Raw genomic sequence first — 15,843 nt, 5'->3', positions numbered from 1 at the left:
ACCACAGGTTACCATGGACAGACTTAGGTTAATAAGAGCTAGCAGAAATTCTTATATTAGTATGTTTTATTGTGCAATAGCCTTAAGGAGTATTGAATGCTTATAAAATGAGATGTATGAAAGACTAAGAATTTTCTTACAGCACCTTCAGAATGCACCATTCTACACTGGAGAACTGCTTACCTTGGAAGTACAGAATTTGGCGGTCTAGATTTTGCAGGAGATGTTACTTTAGATTCTTGCCCAGAGTTCACTGAGGATCCTGACAGAGAGTCTTGTGCTGGTGTGGGCTGGCTCTGATAGCTTTCCCTTGCAGATGGTGGATGCTCTTTGTCTTTTGCGACTTCTTTTTCCCTGGATCGAGCTTTGTGTTCAGCTAGAAGGATGTCAAACTGTTTTTTACGGCCTGGAACTGCTCGTCGATGATTAAGTGAATGAGTCTAAAAATAGGGTGGTTAAAAAGCATTTGTGTGTGCATGACATTGTTTATGAGTCCTCTACACTTCTGATACACCACAACTCTAAAAGATAAAATCTACTTCAAACAACTTTAGCCACAGTTATGAAAATAAAGCTGCTATACCACATTATCTTTGATAATTTATGAAGTCATTCTTAAGAAATGCCAACATCAAGGCTAAAATTACTTTTTGCAACAATTTTCATATAATAGAGACTATTGACTTACCTTTTCCAGACAGAAAATACAATTCCAGTAATTTTAAGATATTAAAAAGTAACATCATTGTAGCTTTTAGCTTCCAATGAAAAACTGATTTCATTGGATTGAAAAATGTGAATACATTTTAAAGTGAATTTAACTGATCATCTCTACTGACAGGCAGCACATACACATACAAATGTTCGTTATAACTGTCCTACATTGCTGCTACTTTTTGACATGAGAGTAACTACTATCACAAGGGCAACCTCCAAGTAAGTCATTATACAAAAATATGTTAATTTTTTTAAACTAAAAACTGACTATACTTCAACACTGTTGCACACATGAACCAAAAAAGGAGCATTTAAAATAACACCTGGGCTTCTACACGAAACGTTAATGCTTTCTGCATAATAAAATGACAAGAAAAAGATATTTTTAGAAATATCAGTGGAATAATGCAGATGCTCTGATTCAAAGAAACAGAATTACTCAAAAGAATTACCTGAAGACAGCGTCTGAATACCATACCCATTGTCTGTAAGACAGGAGCAGGTATGACCTCTCAAACTACTGTGGTAGGATTTAAACTATAACAAAGCATCTGATATTTTATCTTCTAAGAAAAATACCTTGCAGGTGAGCGATCTTGTGCAAGGTTTCTTTGTTTCAGGATCCAGTACTCCACAGTGTTTATTTGGGTCAAATTCTCTTTCTGTTTGATGAGGGAATGAAAAAGGAGAAAAAACCAGATTATTACAGAAGTTTTAACCAGAGTAGCTTATAATTTTTGCCTGATAGAACTTACCTCATGCCCAACCTGAACCACTGATCCCTACCCAGCATCCCTTATAAATAGTGCTGTGTGCCTCACTCATACAGTTGCGCAGTTTTTTGTCCTTGCATGTTTTAAACTATATAGAGCAGGATTTCAGCCACAGATTTCATGGCAATAAGTCTGTTTACAGTGCTGTACTCAACGGAATGGCCCAAACATAGGACCAAGCCTTGCAACTTCAATTCCCTCTCTAACACTGTTTCTGAGGCCATGAAATGCAGTAAATCCTCCTCCTGAGCTGAGCTAACAATACATACACAACACATACAATATCACAAGTGCTTTGAACAATATTTTTTTCACATACTTAGAAATTCTAGAAAACAACCCACGGTGTCTCCAAAGTAAATGCAAGATTACTGGTGGCATTTAAAAAAAAAAATTATCTAAATCTGTCCCCTAAATCTGTATAAAAATAACATGTTTATATTACCCTAAGTGGAAGGAGACATGGAGTTTAAAGTTTGCAGAGATTGTGAAAACAAGGCATTTACATGAGTTCTACTCATGATTAACATTAAAAATGCATTAATATTTAATATGCTGTATTTGCATATTTCATTTTCATTAATATTTTAGTGTTTATATGCCACAGATAGCATCACCTCCTTTAGGTTACATTAATATAGTTTTAGGGTTTCCACTAAGAGCTGTAACAAAACTAAGGACATACACTTTTTAGTTTATGCCACCAAAAACCCCTACCACTACCTTCACACACCTTGACAAAGTGTGGTTTAATTTGCAGACTGGTTTGCTTTTGTTTGATAGAGGAATATAAACTATTGCCAAATCCTATTTTAACCATACAGTGGTGTTACATTCACATATAATAAACATCCTGTGCTCAAATACAACATTTAATCAGAGGATCTAAAAATTCTTTATAAACAAACAAACGAGAACTAAGAGAAAGACAGTGATTCACAGCTGTGTTACAATGTTATGACAGCATCACAGCAAGTAGAACAGCTGGAAGAAGAAAAGTGAGGCCAAGTAACCTATGTTAGACAGCAACTGTCCTCCAGATACACAAATACTAGCAGTTTTATGTATTCTGCTACATGGACTTAAAAATGCTTGTGCAAACATTAAATGGCTATTTTATTTACCTATCAGCAGAGACATACCAAAAAGTGAGTTTAGAAAAAACAGCTGTCACAGTTTTTTGGTGAAATCTACAAAAGGATTGAAATATGTCACAAGTAGTTGTAGATTCTGTGGCATTTACAGCACAACAGAAACAGAAAAGTAGCTGTGTATGACTCAATATAATAAACATTTCTTTTTTACTTAATGAATGAAAACACATGTTCACGAACTAAAGGAGTTAATTACTCCTGGGGTTTGAGTGTAAGATGTTCCTATTGCAGATTCCCGAATCACCCATCTAAAAACCTTCAATGCAAATTAAAAAAAAAACAAACTAAAATGATGATATGGACTAATAAATATGCCTTCAAACAAAAAATCCTGAGGGCAATCATAAGGCTATGGAAAGTGTTCTGAAAGTCACCAAGCAAGGACTGTTTTCGATCAACAGGAAAACACATTTCAAAAAACAAAAGCTCTCCAGATTGCTACTGGAGAGCATTAATGTCCCAACCAAGTAAGACTTGCAGGACTGATTACAGTAAAGCCAGTTATCAGGAAAACATAAACAGATAAAATCAAGATAAGGAATTACAGTCAGAAAGAGTGGAAGCCTCCACCTTTGACTGAACAACAAAATAACAAGCTTTCTCCAAGAAACAGAAAATACTGAACAGGGAACCACTTCTCCTAACTGAAGCATGTGTGGCTGTTCCAGAGAAATCACGAACATCTAACTGCCAGCTACAGACATGCCTGGTTTGGGCAACACACTAAAAGAAGCTTACCATCTTCTTATCAATAACAAAATGCAGCTTCTGACTACTTCTGTATTTGGAAATGTGTAGTGTAACAACCCCTAGATTCCTGTGCACAGGCACAGCTTCAGAAAACTGTCTCTTTGGAATGGATTCCACTTCTTCGTGTTGAATGGATAATGTAAAGAGCATTTGTTATAACCTTCACTGAAAGAAGAGGACGGGCCAAAACTAAACTGTCACGAACTCCTGTTTGGTGTAAGCTGGGCATCATCATTCTTTGACTTCACCCAAAGAGAGCAAGAACTAAGGAAGATTTAGAAAAAAAATTTTTTTTTTTTGCAGTTTGCTACTGGGAAACACTAATCCACTTATGCTGGGCAGCTACTTTTTTTTTTTTGCAGTTTGCTACTGGGAAACACTAATCCACTTATGCTGGGCAGCTACAGACTGTCTTTTGTGGTTCCGCAAGCTGTTTCCTCTCTCTCACCAAGGACAGTGCTCCTGAAAAGAGGGCAGGTTCATTCATCACCCAAACAACCACCAGCTCTCAGCAAAATAGAAAACAAACTTCAATCACAGTTGGGGAAATGGTGTGAGAGAGAGTAGAGGTTGCTAAAAAGGGAAGGAAACAGATGTAAACTGGCCAAACTTATTAAGGAGCTTCAAAAATTAACATCTGTACAGCTCCAGAGCAGCGGACTGAGGGAAACCTAAATGCCCTAACCACCGTTTCATTCTTTTAACATGAAATGAATGAAATTATGCAATATCTAAAATAATCATCTCATTGACCTTCCAAGATCTTTTTCTCAGCCTTTGTATAATCCTGTATAATAATGGAGAGGAATCCATCATAGTGACACACAATCTACAGGCAATTCATCTCCAGTGCTCTCAGGACTTCCACTATTTGCATCATCGCTAAATTATTGCATTGCTGCATCAATACTCGAGGCAGCGGAAGTAAGACTGAACAGATTGTAAATTTGATAATGACAAAGGAGCTGTAAAAAAATCTCAGTTCTGTGGATTTGTTAACCATATAAAAGTAAACACATGCCTATCGGGGTGCTCAATCAGTCCTGTGCAGAAATTTCCACCAAGGAGACATTCCCTACCCTGGAAGATATTGTGAGTGAGACCTCAAACACAGAACAGCTCAGGAGTCACCTCCACAGAAAAAAACCAGCAAGCTGAAGGAAGGCTCTACAGAACTGATTCTCCTTTATGAACAAATTTCAGCGAGCACTTGTACGAAAAAGTACAAGTATCACCTACAGCCCTGCAGTGCTATGTGGTGACATGAGGGAAACCACTCTCAGTTTTAACTGCCCAAGGAGGAATTCAGAATTGATTAGCTAAATTAAGTATCTAAACCATTAAAGGAAATAATAGGTTAAAAGGAAGCAGTAATTCAAATTAATTGTAAAATGGAGACAGTTTTTATTAGAATAATAAACTTGGATCTTAGAAAGTGAAATGTAAGGGTTAAAGACACATCTTAAGCTGCTTTCTTGTAATATTTTTTAATTTTGTGCAACACTATAAATGAACAACGGTCTATCTTCTTATACACCACCTTTAACTAGTTAAGAAAGCAATCAGTGTACTGAACCCTTTCAGGCAATGGCATTGTTCCATGCCCCACACAGCCCTAGCAAACACCTCATACTGGACTGGAATCCAGCCAGGGTAGCAGCACCATAGGCTAACTGCCAAATTTGAGAAAATAAAAAAAAATAAACCTGATATTCAGGCAAAAAATAGGGCACACTCATTAACTGGAAATGAAACCATCTATCTTGTACAACTTATACTTGGTTCATAACTAGTGCACATTTAGAAATCATGTGAACTAACTTTGTGCCAAAGTGACGATCCAGTGCGGATCATGCTGCCATTAGCAAAATTAGCCTTTCAGTACACACAAGAAGTTCCTGCCCGAGTCACAAAGTACTGCCAGCTGATGAATAGACCCTGCACAGCTTCTGGAGCTGTAAACTTGAGTCAGTTACTTTTGCTTTAAAAAAAACATAAAATAAAATCCCTCAAAACACCGTTTCCTTTTATTTGTAGCAAAATCTGTTTTCAGCTTTATGCGGCAAATTCTCTACTTGCTGCCCTACAGCTGGGCATGGGTCATGTCCAGGGAACTCCACAGGAAATAATTCCTCCTCCCCATGGAGGAGCGTCTGCCCACCCACAACATGGCAGTTCTGTGCTTTGGTGGCAGGTTTGGATGGGGACCACACATCCTCAAAGCTACTCTGCCTAAGACCATCCAGGGCATTTCCTATTTAATGGTGCTTCCTCAACTCCACTGTCCTGCCTTCATGAGAAAGATCGAGAGGCCCATGCTAGAAACATCTCCACTCATGTGTGAACTGTAGAGGGGTAAGGGTGGAGGGGAATTATGACTTTTAAGACTTCCCCAGCATTTCCGTATCTTGTTAGAATTTTCTCGTATCTAAAACCAAGAAAAAAGATTCTTTAAAAAAAAACATGACTTGGAGGATAATTCAAAGTCTTTAACCAATTCAACTTGATAATGACTGAAGTCACCCAACCAAGGCACATTTTCTTTTGTTCTAAACAAACCCAAATCCCATAATGGTTTGAGGAAGTCTTCTGCTTTTCTGTTTTAATGAATTTACTTCCTTAAAGATTTATATTTGGCCTGTTGACCAGTAATTTCAAGCTAAACAGAATGTGTACTTTGTAAATACTTTACACACGCTAAGACTGTGAAAGCTTTTTTTTTAATATATGCAAACTGGCATCTTACAGTAAAAAAAAATCAAAGCAGCATTTTATTAGCTGTATTACGAGCTATAGAAATATTAACAAAGAAAGACAGACTACCTCAACAGATGAACTACAACATCACTCACCTGAAAGTCTTTTGTAAGGCTTGTTACTACTTTTAGTGCCGTTTTGGTGTTTCTTGTCTATTGATGGAGCTACAATTCCTTTGCCATTCAGAATCTTTTCTGGTGATGGTGGCACTGACTTGGATGTCAAACCAGATTTAACCAGAGTTGGAGCAGGTATGGTGGATGAAGAGGCTGAGGAGGAGGTGATGGTGGTAGTGGTTGCAGAATTCATTTTAACATTGGCACCATCTGCCTTCACTAGGTTAGGAATTTTCTCTAGACTGACTACTGGAACAGGAACGCTGCAAAACCAAAGAAAAATCTTCAAGTGGTATTGCCTGTACTGAAGATTTACAGTTACTTAATCCCCTTCCCCTTGTTTGATGCAAGTGACACAGACTAAAATGAAATACTTGGTACCATTATTGACTATTTTTGTTCAATCAAACACTTACAAAACCAGGCATCTGTAAAGCCTGGCCATGTAGAGAATTAGGAAAACAAACCTTTGCATTTTTGTAAAAATCCAATTCCCTACTATTCATAAGCAAAATCAGTATGTGGTACTAACCAAAATATACCCCTTACAAATACAGCCTCATGCCTTTAACACAAGTGCATACCAGATATGTGTATACTGTACTAAACTCACCACGATAAACAAAGCAGTTTGCTAATAATATTAATATTTCTAAACAAACATAAAAATAATTCATTTGCTCAGATGTGTCTGAATGACATACAAGTTCTGGAAACAAGGAGAAAAGAGATTTTAAGCATAGAAATCTTAACAGCGGTCTCTTTAAAAGTATTACAATCCTTGATGACTTCAGCATTACTACAATGTACTTCTAATAAAATCTTAGAAACTTAAAAATAAAAATTCCCTATATAATTATTAGCTTAGTTGGCCCTTTTCAGAATAAAGTTTGCAATAACTAACTTACTCCTACTTAACTACCACCACAGAATATTTGACAGTAACAAATGTTACCTTCTCAATTTGGCAGCAAAAACGACTGAGACAAGTGATTTCCAGTTCCAACAGTATTCTAACATTTCTGGGTTCTATTTGCATGAGGAAATATCCAACAATGATAGCTGCTTTTTACCTACTCAGCAACTCGAGAATTGGATGTTTTGTGACCACCAACTAATATATAAATTATATACCCCTCCTTACTGAAACAAACACAAATAAAAAATATTACACAGCTGTATGGTTAGGGGCTTATCCCCATTCACAACTGACACGTAATTTCAGTCTTTTGTGTCTGAAAAATGGCACCTTCACTGCACCTTCCTACAGATGGAATGGTTAATAGGTGTGGAGTTTCTACAATCAGAAAGAGATGACTGAGATGGCATTCTCCATTGGAAACATCGAAGCAGGATTGAAAATAACTCAAGTCTTGATCTTCCTGGGCTCCTACAACCTCTCTTTCTCTGTAACTGCTGAAGACGACAAACAGAAAACGCGGCGTGTGTGGCTGGAGCGGACTCTCGCACACGCTCCAATCTTTCTTCTACGTGTCTTTTAACATAGGAAAATGTACGAACTTTGATATAAACAATAAGTATACACAACTACTAAGAAGATTTAGGCACCAAGATATATCCTGGAACTGGAATTAGATTATATGAAACTTCCATATCCTGTGGTACCATAAAGGGAGCAGTCAGTTAGTCAGAATACAGATCTGACTGCAGGGAGATGTAGGTCGTTGGCCGGTAACCGAGCAAAAAAATGGACCTTACTCACAAAATCAGAACTGCATTAAGTATTTCAATGAATGCAAACATGTAGCTATGAAAGGGAGGATTTGATCCTCTAGTTTTTTAAACTGCTCTGAATTTATTATTTATAAGGCAGGCAAAAATTACAACATTTCAGTGTAGGAATTATTTTTTTTCCCTTTAAATAGATGGCAATTACATTTTCCGAAAATAGGAGAATCTTACTCTACATCAAGTAGTTTTACTATATATAAACTATAAAAACATATGAACAAATCTTCATGCTCAGTTTGTAAGATCTAACTTAATTCAAAATACTGATACACAGTGAAAAGGTCAAATGTATTATCTGGACTAGTAGTAAAATATGGTTAATAAAAATGAAAAGGGTTTCTCTGTTTTGCAGTGTTCAGAATCTCAGATCCCAAGGCACATATGGATGGATCACTGTGATAATGAAAAATGCCCAGGTGAGAGAACATTTCTGCTTCATTTTATTACAGATTATGCATTTCATTGCAGTGTAAAAGGAAAAAGAAAAATACTCCAGTATTTGAGAACACATGAATTCTACAACAGTCCTGGCACTCTATAGTAAATTATTTGAGATTTCAGAAGCTATAGATGATAATTTCTTTTTTTTTTTTTTAATATATAAAGAAAAGGTACTGCATTCAACAGTGAGGAACTCTAGTTTAATCTTAGCATAACACATAAAGATGAACTGATAACCAAGCGCCAAATTGGAAGCTGCACAGGATCAGTGACTATAGCCAAATATTAAGGTCTAAAAAAGTAAATAGATCACAAATGCTTATATTTATACTTGATGGTTCTTCCTCCAAACCGAGTTTTTTGAATAAAAATTGGGCATTTATTTTAAAGGTTTGTTAGAAAAATAAAAATCAGGTTTTTTAATTTTATTTACTATATTTTAAAAAAAAGTTTTGAATTTAGATTTTTTTTAAAGACAACCGTCGAAAGGGACAATTAGAAAACCAACATGCACCAAACATAAAAATCAAGGAAAAAACATCTGTATTCAGTAAAGACAAATTTACTTTTTCTTGACAAAAGAAACTCTAATAAGACTAGCAGTATCTACCTAAAGGGCAATAAAATAGTTACTAGAAATGCAAACATGTCAGAAACATTCATTTTTTTTCTTCTTAAAGAAGGAAATATGATAACTCTCTCTAATCAGATAAAAATGCTTTTTGATTCCCTCAGTAAGTGTAAATGCCAGCTGAAAAATAATGATTGGTTTTTTTCTTTTTACATAAGGAAATCTGCATAATGTGGCCATGAGTTCCAAAAGAGATGTAGAGATATCGGGTCTCAGCATATTAATTTCTAATTGAATCTTGGAATACTTGGCAAGTTAGAGAAGCTAGCTGACTGCTGCTCTTACATCCATGCTGAAAACCCAAACCAAAATGTCTTGGAAGAAATAATGGAAAAGATAATAAACTGTTAAACAATTAGTTCACAGAATTTTGCTGAAAATCAGATCTTGACCAAAAATCTGGTTTCACTTTTTGATGAAGTTACCTGTTAAGCTGACAAAAATAACTGTGATAATGCTCCAATTCTTGAAAGGCATTATAAAACACATATACGAACACTCTAAAAGCAGATGGTAAACAATATGAAATTCAAAACTAGTTTTTCAGAGATTTATGATTCATTAAGGGTGCTTGCTAGGGGGACTTTTTAGCCATCACTACCAAGCCTAAAATGACTGAAAACTTTGGTGGATTTGAGAAATAAATATAAGATTACTGGTGATAACATTTGCTGATGGAATCAGTATGGAGGGAAACTAAATAATGAAGAGACAAAGACAGTTATAAAAAGCAGAATGGAGTGTTTGGTAAAGTTCACGAACTCAAAAAGATATTTTAACACAAGTGAATGTAAAGTTACGCATGAAATAAGCTGCTCGGTCTGCAATGAAATACAGGGAAACAATATACTGAAAAGTAGTGACAAAAATATTTAGCGGTCACACTGATTAGGCAATATGAGCTTTTATTGTATTGTTGTGCTTATATCAAAAAGGGGATATGGAAAATAAGATTATGCAGCAAAAACAGTTTTCACATGTCCCTGGTTACACTGATATTGGATTATGGCCTCCAGTGTTGCTGACCAGTGGTACAATACCAATGTTGATGAATTAGAAGAGAATCAGCAAAAGGCTACAAAGATGTCTGAGAGCTACATGAAGTGCTTGAACATGACAGGCTTTAGAAGTTCATTCTCTTTTTCAGATAAGATAACATTTCCTTCTGTTTTCTCATGTTTTGTCATGCAGTTGGACTAGATGATAGTTATAGGTCCCTTCCAGCAAGCAAGAAAAAGAATTGCAGTATGTCACAACACTTCTCATACCTAGAGCTCCTTATTACCTCTGTTTTCCTTTCTTTAGGTTTTTAAAAATTACTACTGCTTGCTGTTAAGTAATTTTGCTGGGTTTATGTTTTGGTCATTTGTAACTATATTAATTCTAAAATCTCAGCCACTCATTCAACTCTTTTCAAATTTGCGAGAAAAGAAATTAGCATTTAATAACATAAAACATTGCTCTATTTTACATTGCTGGGATTGCCTCTACAATGTGTAAAGCATTTGTGATTTAATGTTGGACTATATGGTCCAAGTTAATTCTGCTGAGTATTGTTTCCATGCTGCAATATCCTTAAAGCATGACTATTTTCACTTTCTCAGCCTCAGTACAAAAAACGGTATTTCCTAACGCAAAAAGATAAAAACTAAGAGATGATTAGAAAATATTTTGAAAAGTGATATTATAAATTTTAAATGGTTATCCACAGGTATACCTTTGTGATCCTACTTCTCTTTACAGAAAGAGTGTCAGCTTTCTCTGTGTTGATAAAACCCACATAATTTCCATCTCATTTTCTTCATTTTCAGAACTTCTGGCAGGCAATGGCTGAGCTTTTGGAAGAAGGCCAAGGAGACCTGCTTCAGCTGGTATCTCAGGGGTAGCTTACTTGAACATTTTACCCCAATTTTATACTGCCTTAGATCATGGATGGGTAGAAATGAACATTCGGTAGCACCACAGCACCTAAATCCTCCATGGTAGCACCCAGAAGCTGTGCTGGGGCACAGCAAGCAAAGCAGCATCCTTTGGGCAGCTCAGCACTGAGGGAGAGAGCTCCTGGCTGCAGGAATGCCTTGTATAAAGGGTAAGCATCTGGGCTATGCTTATTAATTATGATCACTTGTTCATTGTTATTGTTATTGCTACCAATCATCTTACTCTTTTTCTTTTTCTCTCTATTTTCTACCCTTCTGCTGTACCCGTTACCACCTCGACTGCAAGCTGCAGAAAATGATGGCTTGCATTTATCTCGTGCACAGTGCAGTGGTGCTCCAGCTCTGCTCCAGTCTCTAAGCACTGCTGTATTATTAGCAACCATGTTAGAGACATACAGGCGAAAAAAATCAGAGCTGACAGATATTTCTGGATGATGTATTCACAATAACACTTTATATTCCAACTAGAGGAAGGGAAGTATTAAAACACCGGCTAAAAAATGAAATGGTTCCAGATCTCTTTCATCTGATCATTCTGATCATGCTTTTTAAAGCATTAGTCATGGAGCAACTTGGACCTGTGCAGCACACCTTAGAACAAAACAGAATGTGAAGAAGAGAAAGAGCTACTCAGTCAAGATGATGCTTCAACCAAAACTATAATGAATTAAACAATGGAAGAGTTGGGTCTATATGAGGGTAGGCATGGCAAAAGACAGATCTAGTGGGCCATGCTCTTGCAGAGGCCATTCCCAAAATACTAATTGTAACAGCTAAAATTTAAAGGAGATGCTATACAAAAGAATCAGGCAAGCCCAACAAAGGTTATTCCAGGTCTGGAAAGCAATCATTAAGGTCATACAATTCCTGAATTAAGCTAATTTGACACCTGTCTGGAAGAACTTACGTCAAGTAAATGTTTGGTATGAGACTACAATGTAACAGACAAAAGCATGGAACAACTGGAAGCTTCGAAGGATCATAAACCACAATGCACTTGGATACATGATGAATCCTACTTGCATTTTTTAGACAAATTTTTTTTGTGTCAATTGAGTATTTCCTTCTAAAAGATAAGATAAGAAATTCTACGGTTTGTACAAGATAGAATCTTAAAAAATAATAAATTTTATGAATTATTTTATGAATTACTTTTTTCTCCTGATAGGAATCAGACCTGCTGAATATTTTCTAGAATTCTAAATAAATATTATAATCCTCTAATGGAATAGGAACAAACACTTTCTTCTGTAACAGCTGTCAGCTCTCTATAACCTGTGACGATTATCAGACAGATTTTATTCTTTAACAAGTCATATAATCTAAGGCACTTAATACTAAATTTGACAATTTCATTGATCTTCACTTCAGAGTATCTGTGATTTGTTACGTGGTAATTACAATATCTTTAACTACTATAAGCCTCATTTTTCCTCACTGGTAAACAAAACTGCAGTATGATGTCCCAGCAGAGCTGCAAAAACTGGGTAATTCTCAGGTACAACTACTGTCATATTCATTGCCAAACGATTAACAGAGCAGTACAACAGTTATAAATGGCTAAATCTACACTGTTAATCATCAGTAAATATTTGGGATGTTCCCAATAAAGGGAAAAGGGATTGGTGGAAATGTTCAGTTATTTTGTTCCCTTCCAACTTTTACTGACTGCCAGAATGCCATCTGTTGCCAGAACGGAAGATATTGTTTATAGATTCAGTTAGTCTGCTGAAATGTGGATATGTAAGTTGCTGTCTGTAACAGCAGGATGAGGAACAGGTTTATAGTCAATAGTGTTAATACTCTGAAGTCCGTTCTGATTTTCTTTTAATTAGACTTTAAAAACAAAATCCTCTCTTGTATAAAATTCCCCTCCAACATTCAGAGGAAAAAGTCACTATTTAGTCAATAATGTTTGGTTCTAAGTAGTTAATGAGGAACTTACACATAGACGAGATAGAGGCTATTCTAGTTAACGTGTGTGTGTGATCTAAATATTCAGGTTTTCTATTTTCAGAATTATATACCATAATTGCCCATAACGCTCATCATGCGTAAAGAGGTGGTGGATTCAGATTTATACAAAGAACAGATTTTGATCAAGTTTGCTCCAGTGCAAGGTAAATTCTACAGCCAGGCAGAAGCTGAAATCATACCAACTCGTGCATGTTTCAGAAAGCATAAGCTATTCCTTTACTAAAATTTGAGTTTATGCTTTGTCTCATGAGTGAATGGTTTGCATTAAACGATTTACTGCTTTTAGGCAGTTGTGTCCAGAAACACTGCTTAAAATCATAGCCTTCTTATGCTAGATATTACATATAAAAGGGAAGGATCTTTACAAAATAAGTAGATAAACCTTAAGAAAAAGGAAGTCTCACTATCTCACATGTACAGACAGAGAACTGAAGCTGAAGAAACTAAGGCATGACAGAACCAGGAACTGAACCCAGATCTCAGGTCACCAATGTAGTGACCTAATCACAAAGCATCTTTCCTGTAGATAACTAAAGACAAAACAGTTTTTTATGGGATAAAATAGTGACCCAGTTCTGCTCTCATTTACATTTTTGCAACTCTGCTGCTACCATCACAGTCACGGGAGGATGGGCATGGCAGTCTCAAAGCCTGTATGTGTATATATATCACAGTACATGATGTAAGATGCCCCCAAAATAGTGATTTTTGCAGCCAGAACTTTCTTCTGCCATCTTATAAGGCATCAAACATTATCAAAATACAGAATAAACTCCAACAGCAGCTGCTGTTGAAGATAAATGACTATAAGCAGTAAGTTTTCATGAACATCAGTTAAGCCAATATTAAGAACTCTGCAAAAATTATCCTACTGTTTAAAAGCATCAGTTTTAAGGGCTGATACTGTAATGGAAGATGGACCTTAAAGATAGCAAACTGGGTCAATATCTCACTTGCTATATCCATCTTAGAAAAGCAGACATTTGATGGAACATTAGAAAAGTAATCCAGTCCTTTTTCCCCTTCCTATATATAGTTTTTTTCTTCATTTAAAAATATCCCAGTTTCCTTCTTTAGAAATGTAGAGGCTTAAACTGTAAACTCAGGTAAGATGAGAATACGGATTTTTTTGATGATTGTGATATATACATAGAGATACACTGAACACCAACATCTTTGGTAACCATTATTTTGGTACTTACCATGGTTTATCCCGGGACACTTTTGAAGGAAAGACTGTGTGCTGTTTGCTACTGGAGGTAAGTAGATTGTCTTTGGGCGTTTTGAATGGCTTTGAGTTGCTGCTGACAGGGTTATGGCCGCTGATACAGGATTTCGGTTTCATCTGTACTAGGGATGTCCTGGAATTACAGGCTGGAGAAGCTGGAGAAGGGGAAGGTTTACACATTGAACCGTGTCTTCGTTCTGTAATGGAAAAGGAATGAATTTTACAACATTTCATAGGCTAAAAGAAAAAATGGAAGTTGCGAAAGAGGAAATTGTTCCTCTCTATGCTAGTTAAAATGATTTCATCACTCCAAAGAACACCAATTCATTACTATCCCAAATGCAATCAAGCCAAATGATAATTAAACAAAATCAACTCTGTGAAGTGCTCTGAAAAAAAAGGTAAAAAAAATAGTAAAACAAAGGATAATAATCTACCAGAAAATTTCACCAAGAAATCTCAAATAATTTCTTAAGCAATAAGCAACCACTATCATCTGCATGAGGTGCACTTGGTCTCCCAACTCTTTCATGTCAAGAAGAAAGAGAAGAATGTGTAACAGCAGTTCAGATGACTTGGTAAAATGATCTGTGACAGACATGAGATTGCTCCTATAATGGTTTATGAAGAATTCATGTGACCTGGTTATTGGGCACTTTGCTTTATGACTACCTTGTTTCAAATTTAATGGGAAACTATAAGAAAAATACCAGGAAGATTGAAAAGCAGCAAAAGGTCTACTGTTCCCGGCCCTTCCAAAGGTTTGGAAGGGCCTTGGTTTGTACCTTGGAGGTTATCTCCAAGCACCATTCAAGACAAAAACTTATTTTTTTTCCATACAGAGAAAATGGTAAGTGCAAAAAACCAGGAAGTATATAGCTCAATTACAAACATGGCATCCAGAGGTCAGCACTCGTTGCCCTCACACCAGAGACCTCTCGAGCACTGCAAAAAGCAAGGTCTGGCTGATCCCACAGAACAAGCCTCAGGACAAACAGGCTTCAGTGAAATTGTTTGTGTTTGGTTGCTATTAGTATTTTTTAAATCTAAATGTCCTATCCCTGACATTGTTAGGTAAAAAGATTGTTTTATGGAGGTATTTGGCCATTCTTTACAAATCATTCTTTACAGATCATGTATTCCTCCTGGCTAGTGCTTGGTCAGCTGGCTGGATCAATATGCTGCAAACAGTGGGCTTGTGCTGTGAAGTTAAGCACAATTACAAAATACTACAAAAGACAGGAGCTGATTTTTGCTGAGAGGTGCTATAAATCCTGAACAGTCCTGTCCCCCTACTTGTGGGAACCCTGCTTCCCCAGCCCCTGACCCTGCAGTGAGCAGGTTCCAGTGCTCCCCAGCCGGAGGCAGCAGCGGGCGGCAGGGACAGGCTGTGGGAAGAGGAATTTTCTAGTCAGCAGGGCAGTGCTCAGCAGCAGCTGACTTCAGCATGCAGGTGCCCTAACACCAAGAGCCTCCATGGCAGGGATCAGCCAGGTACTCCCCTACTGACACAGTAATCAAATGTACCAAGTGGAATGTAATCATAGACCAAGAACTTCAGACAAGCTGCAGTTTCCTCTTCAACATGCGGCAATTTTTCCTTGTCT

At 36.7% G+C, this 15,843-nt stretch overlaps 1 protein-coding gene across 6 annotated transcripts in view; it reads right to left on the bottom strand.

Moving 5' to 3' along the window:
* ATXN7L1 (ataxin 7 like 1) overlaps positions 1-15,843 on the bottom strand; it is a 115,362-nt gene that overhangs the window by 18,281 nt on the left and 81,238 nt on the right. For all 6 annotated transcript variants that reach the window (XM_017811509.1, XM_017811514.1, XM_017811510.1 and 3 more), the window contains 4 exons: positions 14,211-14,433; positions 6,247-6,530; positions 1,297-1,379; positions 184-440 (listed from right to left, as the gene is read on the bottom strand). In XM_017811509.1, the coding sequence (XP_017666998.1) occupies positions 184-440; positions 1,297-1,379; positions 6,247-6,530; positions 14,211-14,433 (847 nt within the window). The remainder of the gene's footprint in view (positions 1-183; positions 441-1,296; positions 1,380-6,246; positions 6,531-14,210; positions 14,434-15,843) is intronic.

Source organism: Lepidothrix coronata, unplaced genomic scaffold (genome assembly GCF_001604755.1).
Source record: "Lepidothrix coronata isolate B3197 unplaced genomic scaffold, Lepidothrix_coronata-1.0 Scaffold32, whole genome shotgun sequence".
In the NCBI taxonomy this organism is placed as follows: Eukaryota; Metazoa; Chordata; class Aves; order Passeriformes; family Pipridae; genus Lepidothrix; species Lepidothrix coronata.
This window is presented reverse-complemented; position numbering and strand designations above follow the sequence as displayed.